The 16,385-nt window shown below is 44.1% G+C and overlaps 1 protein-coding gene across 3 annotated transcripts in view; it reads left to right on the top strand.

The window, feature by feature from the left end:
- Window positions 1–16,385, top strand: part of MYOCD (myocardin) — a 122,548-nt gene that overhangs the window by 97,341 nt on the left and 8,822 nt on the right. For all 3 annotated transcript variants that reach the window (XM_010596619.3, XM_010596620.3, XM_010596621.3), the window contains 4 exons: window positions 7,837–8,772; window positions 12,584–12,727; window positions 13,820–13,948; window positions 15,995–16,052. In XM_010596619.3, the coding sequence (XP_010594921.1) occupies window positions 7,837–8,772; window positions 12,584–12,727; window positions 13,820–13,948; window positions 15,995–16,052 (1,267 nt within the window). The remainder of the gene's footprint in view (window positions 1–7,836; window positions 8,773–12,583; window positions 12,728–13,819; window positions 13,949–15,994; window positions 16,053–16,385) is intronic.

The following is a 16,385-nucleotide window of genomic DNA, read 5'->3' on the forward strand; positions in this document are numbered from 1 at the left end:
GCAACTCCATGCACAACGGTACGAAATCTGCTCAGTCTTGCGCCATCCACGTAATAGGTAACAAATCAGACCGGTGTAATATATAGGTTCTTATTGGCTGGTTTTGGAAGTAGATTTCCAGTCCTTTCTTCCTAGTCAATCTTAGTCTGGAGGATCTGCGGAAACCTATTCAGCATCACAGCAAAACACAAGCTTTCACTGACAGATGGGTTGTGGCTGTGTGAATGGTCTTAGTAGTTTTCCCCCCAAAAAACTAAATTCCTGAGTCCCTATAACTCTCATCACACCAATCTTATGACCCTCCTCCGTCTTCATTGTTACCCTCGTTCCTGTTGTCACTCCTCAGTCCTCGCTGTTACCCTCACACCCATTCTCACTCCTCAGTCCTAATTGTTACCCTTGTGCCCATTCTCACTCCTCAGTCCTTCCTCATTGTTACCCTTGTTCCTATACTTACTCCTCAGTCTTTCGCATCATTACCCTTGTGCCCATTCTCACTCCTCAGTCCTTCCTCATTGTTACCCTTGTTCCCATACTTACTCCTCAGTCTTTCGCATCATTACCCTTGTGTCCATTCTCACTCCTCAGTCCTCTTTGTTACTCTCACTCTCATTCTCACTCCTCAGTCCTGGTTGTTACCTCATTCCCATACTCACTCCTCAGTCCTCATTGTCACTGCTGTTCCCATTCTTACTCCTCAGTTCTCATTGGTTCCCTGGTTCCCATTCTCATTTCTCAGTCCTCATTTTTACCCTGGTTCCCATTCTCATTCCTCAGTCCTCACTCGTACCCAGATTCCCATTCTCACTACTCAGTCCTCATTTTGTTTTAAGCAACACAGGGTTTGGGTTTTTTAAAATTATAGGGAATCCTATGGCTGTCAAGTGTCAAGGCCAGCAAATGTCTTGGGTTCTGATATGAAACCTTCTTCCTCTATTCCTTCCACATGGACTGTAATGCTTAGACTTCACTGAGTTTGTTTCAGTTTAGCTACAGCCACCATCACCATCATCTTCTTCTACGTACACTAATTAGTATAACTACCCCAGCCAGTGATTCTGAGCATGTGCACGTAGAAGGCTCTCCCTGCGCAAGCTCTGAGAAATGGTGCCATTACACCATCATATTCAGAGGACTGGTGGGTCGCCCACCCCCACTCTGCAAATCATAAATCCATCAAGATAAAAGCAGGCCATCTCTGATGGGAGCTCTGGGGCACAGGGGCTAAAGATGCCTCAAGCCTGGTGGGAACATGGTCCAGATATGATGATACCTTTTCTCAGAGCCTGCACAGGGAGGGCCTTCTGTATGTACATGCCAAGAGTCACTGGCTGGGGTAGTCATACTAAGTAGTATAAGGTAATGAGGGTGATGGTGTAGCTACCTTTATATATATATTTACACAGATAGATAACTCATTGCCATTGAGTCAATTCCTACTCATAGCAACCCTACAGGACAGAGCAGAACTGCCTCTTAGGGTTTCCAAAGAGCTGTTGGTAGATTTGAACTGCCAACCTTTTGAGTAACAGCTGCAGTTCTTAACCACTGTGCCACCAGAGCTCCTATATATATATAACCAAACCCAGTGCCATCAAGTCAATTCCAACTCATAGTGACCCTATAGGACAGAGTAGAACTGCCCCACAGAGTTTCCAAGGAGCGCCTGGTGGATTCAAACTGCCGACCCTTTGGTTAGCAGCCGTAGCACTTAACCACTATGCCACAGGGTTTCCATATGTATATATATATATATATATATATATATATACACAAAATATACACATATATACAATCAGTAAGCCTTGGGGCCATTGGTGGTCAGTGGTAGAATTCCTGCCTTCCACGCAGGAGACCTGGGTTCAATTCCTGGCCAATTCGCCTCATGCACGGCCACACTACCCATCTGTCAGTGGAGGCTTGATTGTTGTGATGATGCTGAACAGGTTTCAGCAGAGCCTCCAGGCTAAGACAGGCTAGAAAGAAAGGCCTGGTGATTTACTTTCAAAAATCAGCCAACGAAAACCCTATGGATCCCAAGAGTCCCATGCTTAACCGGTCATGGGGATGGTGCGGGACCATGCAGTGCTTTGTTCTGTTGTGCATGGAGTCGCCGTGAGTTGCAGGCTGACTCGACAGCAACTAACAACACCCATCACCCATTCTGTATAGATTTGATTTAATTTTCACCCTGCAAGGTTAACTTTATTTCCCAATTCTAAAATGAAAATAAAAATCAGGGTCTTTAAGAGGGTAGATGATATACAAGTTCACACAGCTTATAAATGACAGAACTGGACCTTGAGCTTAAGTGACAGATTTCAAAGGCTTTGCTATTGCCATTGGAGGTGAGGATGGACAAGGAGGAACAGACAGGAGAAAATGTCACCAGACCTGACTGCTCATTGGAGAAATGCAAGAGCTGTCAGTTAAGTGATTGGAGAGTTACACCAATGACAGAGGTGAGGTGAGGCGCTGATCTGAAAGGACGACAGTTCACGTTGGACAGCTGGGTTGCAGGTACCAGCAGGACAACCAAGTGTAAACCAAGTCAGTTTCTAAGTTAGAAATATGCCAAGCTAAATCATCATGACTGTACTGTGAGCGATGGGAATATAAATTTTAAAGCTGTGTGCATCGTGGGGAGGCTTGAAACTAGATGAGTGAATGAGTTTGAGGAGGAGAAAAATAGAAAGAGTGGGAAGGAAGGGAGCAGAGAGGAGAGAAGGACGGAGAGATGAGGAATGAATGAAGCAAATGATGTGACCACATTTTGGGAAAGGAAGAAATAAGAGGAGCTAGTGAATTCACAAAAAATAAAAAAGTAGTCAGGTAAAGCAATGAAGGTGACAGTTTCAAGGAGTGTTCGTGTTTTTCTACAGGAGAAAAAGAGGAAAGGCACTGAGAAACGAGTTTGGTTTTCATCGTTAGTTGTTGGCAAGTTGGCTCTGACTCAATGTGACATTATGTAAATGGAACAAAACATTGCCCAGTCCTGAATTATCCTCACAATTGGCGGCAGACCCGAGTCCACTGTTGCAGCTACTGTGCTGATTCATGTCATTGAGGGTCTCCCTTGCCCTCAGTGGCCCTCTTCGTCACTAAATATGATGTTCTCCTCTTAGCAATTGATCCCTCCTTGATGACATGTCCAAAGAAGCAAGTCAGACAATGTTTTATTGTGATCCATAGGGTTTTCATTGGCTAATTTTCAGAAGTAGAACACCAGAACTTTTTTGTAGTCTGTCTTTGTCTTGGTCTGGAAGCTCCACTGAAACCTGTCCACCATGGGTGACTTTGCTGGTATTTGAAATCCCGGTGGCATAGCTTCCAGCATCACAGCAACATGCAAGCCTCCACAGTACAACAAACTGACAGACGGGTGGTGGTGATTTCCATTAAAAAAAATTATTAATAGCTATATCACAGCAGTCTCTGGGTGGTGCAAATGGTTGAGCACTTGCCTACTAGCCAAAAGGTTGGTGGTTTGAATCTACCCAGAGATGCCTCGGAAGACAGGCCTGGAAATCTGCTTCTGCAAAGTCACGGCCTTGAAAACCCTATGGAGCAGTTGTACCCTGCACACGTGGGGTTGCCACGAGTCAGAATCAACATGATGGCAACTTAACAACAAGTTATATCACAGTATGTGCTTTTTTTTTTTTTAGAATCTTGTTTCTAACAAATTGGAGGGGGGAGAGAGAAAAAGTAAGAAGGAGAGAAGGAAGTGAGAGAGAGAGAATGGGAAGTTCAAAACTGAGAGAATATTTGATGGATATTAAACACTTGTTCATTTTTTATGTGTGATAATAATAGTATTGTAGCTATGTTTAAAAAGAGAGTACTTATCTTTTAGAGACAGATATTGAAATATTTATGGATGAAATTATATGATTTGCTTCAAAATAATTCAGGGAAGGTAGGAAAAAAATTCAGTGGGGTAAAAATGAAACCGGATTAGGCATGAGATGATGACTGCTGAAGCTGGCTTATGGGTATATGAGGTTCATTATAATTTTCTTCTACTTTTGTGTTTGTTTGATATTTTCTATAGTAAATAACCTAAAAAGTTTTTAATGATTACAACACTAATGCAGGTAGGCAGCATGTCTATAGAAAGCTTTGTCCCAAACAAGGCCGAATTGAACTCAGCAAGTATTCATTTTATTTTAGAATATGAGCTGCATTATTTAATAATGAAGTTTAAATTATTCAGTGCCAGAAGAGATTCTAAAAATAAATGTAGAACTCATTAATTTTAAGGAATTCGAAATTAAAACAATAATGGGTTGTCATTCTGCACTTTTTCAAACCAGCAAATCCACAAAAAAATGTTAAAACAATGCTAGCAAGACTTTGGGGGGAAATAGCATATTCGTTGCTAGTGGCAGTGTTAAGTTGATGTAATTCTTTAAAATAACTTTTAGCTGATAATAAAGTAATATATATATTCATGACTGAAAATCTCAGAGGTACATAAGAAATAAACAGTTTTTAAAGACGATTAAAATCCTTAACTTAGTACTCACAGATAGCATTACAAGTTATATTTCTTTCTAGTCTTTCAAAATGCATACGAATACTGTTTGGTCTTAAAATAACTTTTAAAATAATTATGTGTGCATAACTTACTGGCATGCTTGTTAGTTTAGCATATCATGAACATTTTTCTGAATTTTTAATATAAAATACACTTTTAATTTTTTATAGCAGCATATCACTGAACCACCTAGTTAACTTCCCACTATCAGACATTTAAGTTGCTTTCAATCTTTTGCCATTAAAAAATAAAATTTCAGTGACCTTCTTTATATATAAATTCATTAATTTCTCTGATTATTTCCTTAGACTAAATACGCAGGAGTGAAATTTCTGAACAAAAATATACTAATGTTTTTAAAGTTCTTGATCCATATTGTCAAATTTCTCCCCTGAAACTTCCACCAGCCTACTCCCAGAAGCAGGTACCATACCGGAGTTAGTGTGCACCCAGGAATCACCTGGGGCTCTTGTTAAAATGCAGATTCCCATTCAGTCCGTCTGGGGTGAGGCCTGAGGTGTTAAAGTGCTTCCGGAGTCCCTGGCTGGTGCAAAGGGTCAAGGCCCTTGGCTGCTACCCAACAGGAGATCACCTTTGAGAAATCACCACTGAAAACCCTGAGGGGCCCAGTTCTACTCTGACCCACACGGGGTCACCACGAGTGGGGGTCAACTTCACCACAGCTGGTGTCATTTTATAGAACATTTATTATTATTTTTTTAATGTATGTATTTTTGCTGCTACTTCATCAACATGAAGTGTTAACATTCATTTCTTTGTCAATCTGATGAATACAAAAAAAAATACATGAGTATTTCATTGGCATTACTTGGGTAAATGATGACAGTATACATATATTATTAACCTTGTGTGTGTGTGTGTGTGTGTGTGTGTGTGTGTGAAGAGCTGGTTCACATCCTTATCTGTTTTGATACTGGGTTCCTATCTTTTCTTTTTGATTTCTAAGTACCCTTAATATGTTGAGCTTATTAACATTTTATTATTTACACTATCATTTTTTTTCCAAGAATACTCTTTTGCCTACAGTATCATAGAGAAGTTTAAAATTTTTTTCTCAGTATTTTCATGATTACACCCTTTCCTTTCTGCTCCAAAAAGTTTTCCCCACACAATATCTGAATATTTCCCTGTATTTTCATCCAGCTATTTTATAGAATTTTGACATTTAGGTATCTAGCCTTTCCCTTTTTAGTTTGAAAGTAATATGTTTATATGGGATATTTAGAATATACAGATAAGGAAAGAGAGAGAAAGAAACATTACATCATCCCGAGTAACACCACCCAAAGATAACCATGGTTAACATTTAAAAAAAAAAACATTTTAGCACATATTTATCCAGATATTTTCTTATGTGAACATATGTTTGTGTACATATACACATGCATTTATATTCTTTATGAAACAGAATCAAACAATTCGAACTTCTTTTCACTTAATAATATACCATAAATATTATTCATTAGTCTATAACCTCAAATATTCATACCATCTGTTTAATGGACCTCTAGTCCGTCATTTGCATGTACTAGCATTTATTTAGGCAGTTCCCAAATTTTTTGGATATTCATATTGTTTCCAATTTTTGAACCTTATAAAAAATGTAGGTATGAGACACATATGTCAATCGATATAATAATAATAGCAACGGTTACATTGCACAACTCTTTGCCAGGTACTACTCCAAGTTGCCTTACAAATTTTAAGCCATTCTAATCCTCATAAAAATGTATAAGTATTATTCTCTGAGGTATAGAGAGACCACTGAGCCAGTAAGAGGCAGGGCCAAGATTCGAACTGATGATGCTAATCACCCATAATACCATCTCCCAATAAATGACTGTAATCCAGCCAGTCATTCAAATCAAGACAGAAACATTAACGTAGAGCAGCGTTTCTCACAGTCTTGTGCAGGGCTAGCAGCACCTGGGAATTTGTTTTAAAAATGCAGAGCCTCAGTTTCCACCTAGAACTAGGGAATCAGAAACTCGCTGAGCCCAGCAATCCACGTTGTAACACGCCCTCCAGCAATTCTGGTGCACACTCAGGCTTGAGGACCCTGATGAAGACAGTGTGTGGAAAGAGCCCTCATCTGAGGAGCCAGGAGATAAGGATCTCAGCTCTGCTTCAGGATTACTCGTTTGAGACCTTGCATCTAAACTCAGGCCCATATCGGTTGTCTCCTCTGTAAAATGGGGGCCGGGGCTCAGGATGTGTGTTCGTCATCTAGTGCTGCCATAACAGAAATACCACAGGTAGATGGCTTTAACAAAGAGAAGTTTATTCTCTCACAGTCTAGTAGGTTAAAAGTCCAAATTCGGGGCGTTGGCTCCAGGGGAAGGCTTTCTCTCTCTTTGTCAGCTCTGGAGGAATCTCCTTGTTCTGTTTTCCCCTAGTCAAGGAGCTTCTCAGGTGCAGGGACCCCAGGTCCCAAGGATGCGCTCTGCTCCTGGTGCTGCTTTCTTGGTGGTATGAGGTTCCCAACTTTCTACTTGCTTCCCTTTCCTTTTATCTCTTGAGAGATAAAAGGTGGTGCAGGCCACACCCCAGGGAAACTCCCTTTACCTTGGATCTGGGAGGTAACCTGAGTAAGGGTGGTGTTACAATCCCACCCTAATCCTCTCAATATAAAATTACAATCACAAAATGGAGGACAACCACACAATACTGGCCTGAACGAGTTGATACACACATTTTTGGGGGGACATAATTCAATCCATGACCGGATGGGAGCTGGAGGACAGTGGACTAGGTGGCTTCTAGTCCAGTCACACTCTACCTTTCTGTAATGCTATCCTGCATGGGTTTGCTGAGTCAGAATTGACTCAACAGCAGCTAACAACAAAAACAGGACCCTGGAGGAGTCCCTGGGTGGTGCGAACGGTTAAGCCCTTGCTGCTAACCAAAAAGTTGGAGGTTCGAGTCCACCCAGAGGCACCTCGGAAGAAAGAGCTGGCGATCCACTTTCAAAAAGCCTGCCATTGAAAACCCTGTGGAGCACAGTTCTTCTCTGACATACATGGGGTCACCTTGAGTTGGAATCAACTCAACAGCAACTGTGTATTTTTGTTTGTTTCGTAATGACCGTGAAAACATGGCACACAGCAAAGTAAAAAAGAATTATTGTAATTTGTATGGGGAGCAGAGGAGGGAGCTGGAAAGAACTATAAGTAAAATAATGCATACTGTAAAATTCTACTTGTGATGTTTTAAAGCCAATTTAATGAGACATGGTGTCATAAAGCGGCAAACTAACAATGTCCTGCTTCCTTCAGGTCTCTGAGTTAAGACAACAGCTCCGAATACGGGGCTTGCCAGTGTCAGGCACCAAAACCGCCCTCATGGAACGGCTGCGGCCCTTCCAGGACTGTTCTGGAAGCTCTGTGCCGAACTTCGGTGATATAACGACCGTCACCTTTCCTGTTACGCCAGCCAGCACTCTGCCTAATTACCAGTCCTCCCCTTCCACCAGCGCCTTATCCAATGGCTTCTACCACTTCGGCAGCACCAGCTCCAGCCCACCCATCTCCCCTGCCTCGTCAGACCTCTCGGTCGCCGGGTCCCTGCCGGACACCTTCAATGACGCCTCTCCCTCCTTCGCCCTGCACCCGTCCCCAGTGCACGTCTGCGCGGAAGAAAGCCTCATGAGCAGTCTGAACGGAGGCTCTCTGCCCTCAGAGCTGGATGGGCTGGACTCGGAGAAGGACAAGATGCTAGTGGAGAAGCAGAAGGTGATAAATGAGCTCACCTGGAAACTCCAGCAAGAGCAGAGGCAGGTGGAGGAGCTGAGGCTGCAGCTTCAGAAACACAAAAGGAGCAGCTGCTCGGAGAAGAAGCCCTTGCCTTTCTTGGCTGCCCCCATCAAGCAGGAAGATGCTGTCTCCAGCTGTCCTTTTGCATCCCAGCAGACATCTGTGAAAAGGCAAAGCTCCAGCTCCGAGGGTCAGCAGACCACCTGTGAAGCTGCTCAGCTCCTCCCCCTGGGGAGCGCGCACTGTGCAGAGTCCTCACAGACCAACGTTCTTTCCTCCACCTTCCTCAGCCCCCAGTGCTCCCCTCAGCACTCCCCCCTCGGGACAGTGAAGAGCCCACAGCACATCAGCCTGCCCCCATCGCCCAACAACCACTACTTCTTACCCTCATCTTCCGGCGCTCAGGGAGAAGGGCACAGTGTCTCCTCACCTGTCGGCAGCCAGGTGTGCACTGCTCAGGTAAGAACTCGCTGCACCACAGCCCACGGTATCCTTTCCAGAAGTGGGATATGAATTAGCAAATGCTAAAGAGCTCAAGTTGGAAATTTCAGTGTGCAGGACTCACCAAAAGTCCAGCGGAAGCCCCCAGACACCACAACCTGCAAGCCTTGACAGTAGAACAATTCAGTTAACCTCTAAGGCAGGGGTCAGCAAACCTCTCCTACAAAGGAAGAGATGATAAATGTGTTTGGCTTTGTGGGCCATACAATCTATTGAGACTACTCAACTCTGTAGCTCAAAAGCAGCCACACAGAACTCATAAATAAAAGCACATAGCTGTGTTCCAATAAAACTTTATTTACAAAAACAGGTGGTAGACCAGATTTGGCTTGTGGTTCATAGTTGGCCAACCCCTACTCTAAAGACTCCTAGGTATCAAGTCTTACCATGCAAAAAAAAAAAAAAAGTTGCCTCGAGTGGACTCCAACTCATGGCGACCCCATGTGTGTCACAGTGGAACTGTGCTCCATAGGGTTTTCAATGGCTGACTTTTCAGAAGTAGATTCAGATGTAGATTGCCAGGCCTTTTTTCTGAGGCACCTCTGGGCGGACATGAGCTGCCAACCTTTCAGTTAGCAGCCAAACATGTTTGCACCCTCTGTGGACTCCAAGTCTTACCATAGGCCAAACCAATTCATCAAGAGGCCCAAAGGGGAAGTTTCCAGACCTGACTGTTCTCTCGGTGTTGTGGGATTCATAGTACAATTATTGACTGAGCACCTACTTTGTGCCAGTCCCTGTTATAGTCTCGGGATTATGGAGAGTCAGTCAGTAAACACAGTAAATATGTTATGTGATGTATTAGAAGATGATACATCTTACAGAGAAAGAGCAGGGGAGGATATGAGGAGTCTGGAAGTTTGCAACTTCAAAGAGAGCAGCCAGGGACATCGGAGCAAAGCTCTGAAAGAGGTAAAGGAGGAAGCCTTGTGAATATCTGTGGTAAGCACATTCCTGGCAGAGGGAACAGCAAGTGCAAAGGCCCTGAGGTGGAGGTATGCCAGGCATATTCCAGGATCAAGAAGGTGGCCAGTGTGGCTGGAGCAGAATGAAAAGAGAGTCTTAAGAGATGGCTGAGAAGAGTACTGATTACAGACCAGACCGAGGTGATCAGCAAAAGCGTTTCTTTGTCTATGGAGCTGAACAATTATTAGGGGATGATCTGTGTAAGTTTACTTGAGAAAGAAAATCGCATATCAAAGGGTTGACTGAAACCGGCGCTATTAGAAAAGGAAAAGGAAGAAAACACATTAATTTGGCACCCGCTCTGTGCCAAACCTTCATAGCATATGGGTAACCTCATTTAATTGTCACAACAACCCTATGTGCTCAATTTTATTATTCTTTATTTGCTTTTGAGGAAAACGAGGCTTAGGAAGGTGCCTGGGATCATACAAGGCTAGAATACAAACCAGAATTATCTAATTCAAAAGTACACGCCATTGCACACTGAACATTGTTATCCTGGGAGTATGAGGTGTGGCTATAGGTAATGAGAATTAGTTTTTTACAAACCTACCACATTCAAATGAATGATGTCCAGAGTGGACACTCTGGGAGGGATTTGAACTTAATTGGATTATCATCATCACTAATGAATGTTTATTGAAGGTGCAGTGCCCTAAGCAACTGTCATGGATGGAGTCGTGTCCCCCCAAAATGTCTGTCAACTTAGCTGGGCCATGAGTCCCAGTATTGTGTGATTATCTACCATTTTATGTAATTTCCCTATGTGTTGTAGATCCTATCACTATGATGTAATGAGATGGATTAGTGGCAGTTATATTAATGAGATATACAAGATTAGATAGTGTCTTAAGCCAGTCTCTTTGAGACATAAAGAGAGAAGCGAGCAGAGAGACAGGGGGACCTCATACCAACAAGAAAGCAGTGCCAGGACCAGAGCACATCCTTTGGACCTGGAATCCCTGTACCCGAGAAGCTCCCAGACCAAGAGGAGGCTGATGACAAGGACCTTCCTCCAGAGCCAACAGAGAGAGAAAGCCTTTCCCTAGAGCTGACACCCTGAATTCAGACCTGTAGCCTACTAGACTGTTAGAGAACAAACTTCTCTTTGTTAAAGCCATCCACTTGTGGTATTTCTGTTATAGCAGCATTCGATGACTAAGACAGCAACAAAGATAAAAATAGCTCTTGAGACCTAGCTCTGGACCATAAGACATTTGATTCTAACAAGAACTAACATTGGTGCAGTGAGTTACGGTTTTACAAAGCGGTCTTTCAAGACCAGAATGACTGCACGCGTAATAGAAAACAAGGTAAAAAACAATAGAGGATAAGACCACTGTCTTAGTCTCCTGGTGCTGCTGTAACAGGAAGATCACAAGTGGATGGTCTTAAAGAACAGAAATTTGTCTTCTCACAGCTCTGGAAGCTAGAAGTCTGAATTCAGGGTCTCAGCTGTATTGATTTGTTCTTGTCGGTAGCCCTGGGCATTTCTTCTATTTCTCTGGCAACTCTCGCATGGCATCTGTCTTCCCCACTGTGCGTGTGTCTCTGTGTCTAAGCTGCTGTTTTTATAACTCAGACATGACTAGACATAGAACCCACTTGACTCGGATATGATCCAATTAACATAACAAAGAAAACCCTGTCTCCAAATGGGATTACATCCACAGGTATAGGGGTCAGGGTTCCAATACATATTTTGGGGGTACACAATTCAATCCATAATAATAAATAACCAGTGCTTATGGCATTACGTGCTGTACAAAGTAGGTGTGGTGAGGGGCAGACTGATCATGAAAGGCTAGAAAAGTCGGGGAAGGCTTTGTGAAGAAACTGGACTTCGTGGGAAACTTAGCATTTTAAAAGAAGTCTCTGGGTAGTACAGATAATTAAGCTTATGGCTACTACCCAAAGGACTGGAGGTTCAAATCCACCCAGAGGTACCTCAGAAGAAAGGCCTGGCAATCTATTTCCAAACTATCACAGCCATTGTACACCCTCTGGAGCACATTTCTGCTGTGACACACATGAGTCTCTGTGAGTTGGAATCAACTCGACAGCAACTGGTTTTAGCATTTCGAAAAGGAGGCAGGAAAAGGATATCCCAGGAGGGGGATGATGTGAACAAAGGAAGGAAGGTAGAACACACAGGGCCGATTGAGGAATAACCATGAAGCCAATTTGTCTAAAACGGGAAGTTCACAGAGAGGGGGAGTAGAATTTAAGTCTGAAGAAGGAAATAGCACCAGGCTGTGGAGGATCTTGAACTCTTATCCTGGTTAGAAGTGGGGACTAGCTGCTGTGAATGCGTGGGAGCTGCTGACAGTTTTTGCATAGCAGGTCATTCATCGGGAGGCAGATGTGGCAGTCTGCTTCCGTAAAGATTTACAGCCTCAGAAACGGTATGGGGCGATTTACTCTGTCCTAAAGGGTCGCTATGAGTCGGAATCACTCGACAGCAGTGGGTTTTGGTCAGGTCATATGTACAAAGCCAGGTTTTAGGCGTTATATATATGGAATTCGGGAGTTTTGAAAAGATACCCATGTGTGCAAACAGTTAATGGGCTTAACTGCTAACTGAAAGGTGATGTACTTCCAAGAGATCCGCCATTGAAAACCCTCCAGAGAACAGTCCTGCACAGACACACGTGGGTTCGCCACGATTCGGGGTCTGCTCAGCGACAACTGGTTCGGTGTTTTGGAAAGATAAGACACTAGGGCAGGGCCCGCGATCTCAGCAAAGGCCGAACCCGAGTGCCGCTGCTGGCAGTTTCATTGTGCTGCTCTTCCGTCTCTGCAGAACTCAGGAGTACACGATGGCCGTCCTCCAAGCTTCTCCCCGCAGCCTTCCAGCCTCCACCCACCTTTCCCTGGAGCCCAGGCAGACAGCAGTCATGGTGCTGGGGGCAACACCTGCCCCCAAAGCCCAGGTGTACAGCAAAAGGTAGGATATGGGGACAGAGTTCAAACTCGGGATTGACTTCATCTCTTCTCTCTTATGTGACTCTTGTCCTCCAATGCAAATATGAGGTTCAAAGGCAGAAAACGACATTTTAGAGAGAGACAACACCACTAGAAATACATTGAAATCCAGGTATAAGTTAGACAGTACCACAAGGAGCTATTTCCTGGGGTCCTGCTGGAAATCATGGTGACTAATGTGCCATGATATGTTTGTATAATGAAGCCACGGTATAATCAGTGGCATGATCCTCACCGTCCATGTGGGAGAGCCAGGTTTTGCCACCACCCAGGCTCATGGCAACCTGGTGCACAATTGGAGCAAACACCGCCTGGTCCTGTACCACCCTCATGATCTGTTGCAGATTGGACTGTTGTGGTCCATAGGGTTTTCACCAGCTGATTTTTCGAAATAGATTGCCAAGCCTTTCCTCCTAGTTCATCTTAGTCTGGAAGTTCTGCCAAAGCCTGTTCAGCATCAGAGCGACACACGAGCTTCCACTGACAGACGGGCAGTAGTTGTCCTTGAGATGCATTAGCCAGAAATTGACCCCGAGCTCCCTGCGTGGAAGGTGAAATCCCACCACTGAACCACCACGGCCCTCTTCCTGAGGGAGAGAGACCCTGAAAAGGCCCAGGTGCTTCCACGAAACACACGACAAAGCTCTCTCATGAAGAAGGGTGCCTCCAACTCTCTGCAAACACACACAGTTTGGAATGAAAGAACCTGGAGGATAAAATACTCTGGAAGTTTCTGGATTGACATGTCTTTGTTTGTATTTGACTGAATTCTTGTTTTATTTTCTCATCTGGCTCGTCCCCTAGTAAAATGCGGTGTACTTTGGAAGGGGAAATAAATCCACGAGGTGCCAATTCTGAGATGCCTCCAATAATAATTTCACACGGATATGTACTATTATTAATATTTTGGAGTTACTTTCTAAGCCTTGGTCTTTTTTTTTTTTTATCTTCTTAAGTCACCTTTTCTAAGATTTAGCCTGTAGCTTCTAAAATGGAAGCAGTGCCATTTCTGACCCATGAATTGATTGTGTTTGCCCATCTTTTGCCCACACAGATTGCTGGTTTACACTCTTCTGATAAGGCAGGACCAAAGTTTCCAGTCCCATCCCCAACTTTTCCTAAGTCAAGCTCAGCAGTTTCAGAGATAACACAGCCTCCTTCCTACGAGGACGCAGTGAAGCAGGTAACTGCATGATCTGATTTTTATAGAGCAGACTAACTCAGTGAACGTGACTTTACATATTCAATTGTATGTAAATTTTTATGTTGTGTCTTATGCCTTTCCAGTGAACAAAATATCTAGACACTAGTTATAGGAAGCTGTTGCATGTACATAAAGCTGTGTGGGGTAGAGAGAGAACATGCTGGGGTGGTCGTCCAGATGCCCCTAGCCAGCTGGGTCAGCTTGGGCAAGCACTTCTCTTCTTGGAAACTCTGTGGGGCAGTTCTACTCTGTCCTATAGGGTCACTATGAGTTGGAATCGACTCGATGGCACTGGGTTTTTTACTATCTACTTTGTAAGCAGCCTAGATAATGTATTGAAAGCACTTGCCACGTTGATAAGTACTCAAATATCTGAGAGTTATTTTCATAATGATACTTTCCGGGGTTGTCCCTGGCTTGACAATTTGTGACAAAATGTTGACAGTCGTTGAAGCTGGGTAGTGAACGCAGGGAGGGCCTCGTGTTCTCTACTTTTGCTTATGCCTGGAAGTTTTGAAAAGAAAAAGAAAAAAAAATGAATGACCCTACATTTTAAACAGCCTGAGCTTCACCAGGTATCAGAGAACTCTTCATCTGTGCTCTTCTCCCTCGTCCCAGAAAAGAACACCCAGTCAGTTGTTAAATACTGGAATCCTGCAGATCAAAATCAGCCTGCAGTTAGGTTTCATTTTGCTTAGAATATTTTATGCAAAAAGTACACCATCACCAGTTGCTGTCGAGTTGAGTCTGACTCACGGCGACCCCGTGTGTGTCAGAACGGAACGTGCTCCCTCGGGTTTTCAATGACTGATTTTTTCAGAAGTAGATCGCCAAGATTTTCTTCCAAGATGCCTCTGGGTGGACTCAAATTGCCAGCCTTTCCGTTACCAGCAGAGGGTATTAACCGTTTGTACCTCCATGAAAAACATGGGCTTTCTGATTTCTGAAAAATTAGGGGAGCTAGGAACACGGGAGCCCCATTTTTGCCTGACAGCTGTCTAAGGCTGAGTGTCTGTTGCCCCCTTGAGCCAGAGATGTGCTCTGCAGCCCACCCCTCCCGCCTGTTCTGAAGGGCTCGTTGGCATTCCCTGCCAGGCCCTGTAGGCACCTGCTGCCTTCTGAACTGGAGCAGATCCATTCTTTGAGCTGCGTTCCAGTTTTGTTGATTCTGATGTCTGTGCTTACAGAGACGGGCTTTTAGAGGGGTGAGGCGGATATACGCCTCTGTCCTCCCTGTTCCCTCTCCCTGGTATCTGTAAGCATCAACTGATCCTTTGCAGCTTCAAAAGAAAAGGGAAAGGCCAGATCAAGTGGACTTGTACAAACAAGACTCTATTTAACAGCTCAGTTGAGCCAGGGCAGGAGTGGCAGCTGTGGAGGTGTGGGTGTGCTGTACAAGCAAGTGTCAAGGGCACCATGGCACTGCAACGAGGAGCCAAGGAAGATGTGAGCCAAGTTCCTGGGCCACATCCACAGCAAGCAGATAGGCAGGCAGAATCTATGTCCTTCAAAGTGAGAAAAAGTGCCCTGTTGTTGTGGTTCTTAGAAGCCATCAGGTCAGCCTCTGACTCATGGCAACCCCATACACAGTGGGATCAGATCTTGTGATAGGGTTTTCATTGACTGGGGCTTTTTTTTTTTTTTGGAATTAGATTGCCAGGCCTTTCTTCCTAGTCTGTCTTAGTCTGGAAGCTCCACGGACACCCGTTCAGCACGATAGCAACACATGGGAAAAAGCGCCTCACTACTTGTGTGTTAAGGCCCCCTGCTCCGGGGATGGAAACCTCTCAGGCAACTGAACTCGGAAAGCACTTCACATTCTTTTCCCCTTCTCTTGCTGGAGTAGATTGCTTCACTCAGTTGTTTACCTGTTTAATATTCAGACTAAGCTCTAATCAAACATAATTCAAAACCTTTAAACCAAACACAGTTTAAGAGCCTGCGGTGCTGCCTCCAACGATACGTTACAGAAGAGGTATCCACCTTCTGACGTCTCTGGTTTCCTTTTGCTTATTTTTGCAACAGCAGATGACTCGGAGTCAGCAGATGGATGAACTCTTGGACGTCCTCATTGAAAGTGGAGGTAAGGCGGCCCTGTTTCTCCATCCACCAGGTTACTGTGTGTCTGCAGGTACTCTAGGGAGTGAACACTTAGGACCAAGGCTGTTTGTGCTCTATCAGACATGATCCGAGCTGTCTGTGTCCGTTGAGCTTCCTGCCCGTGTCTGGTGTTCCAGATAAAAGGCACGGTGGTTGATTCCCCAAAGCCTTTGTCTTGGAAACATTTTCCACTTTATTTTAACATTTTTCCACTTTCAACCCAGTCCCTGTTGCCCAAAATGTTATCTTTTGCTACAGCATTTCTCTCTCCTGTTCCAGTTTCAATGCCCCTATCTTCTTAATTGCAAGAAAAAGG

The sequence above is a fragment of the Loxodonta africana genome, chromosome 18 (assembly GCF_030014295.1).
Source record: "Loxodonta africana isolate mLoxAfr1 chromosome 18, mLoxAfr1.hap2, whole genome shotgun sequence".
Classification (NCBI taxonomy): Eukaryota; Metazoa; Chordata; class Mammalia; order Proboscidea; family Elephantidae; genus Loxodonta; species Loxodonta africana.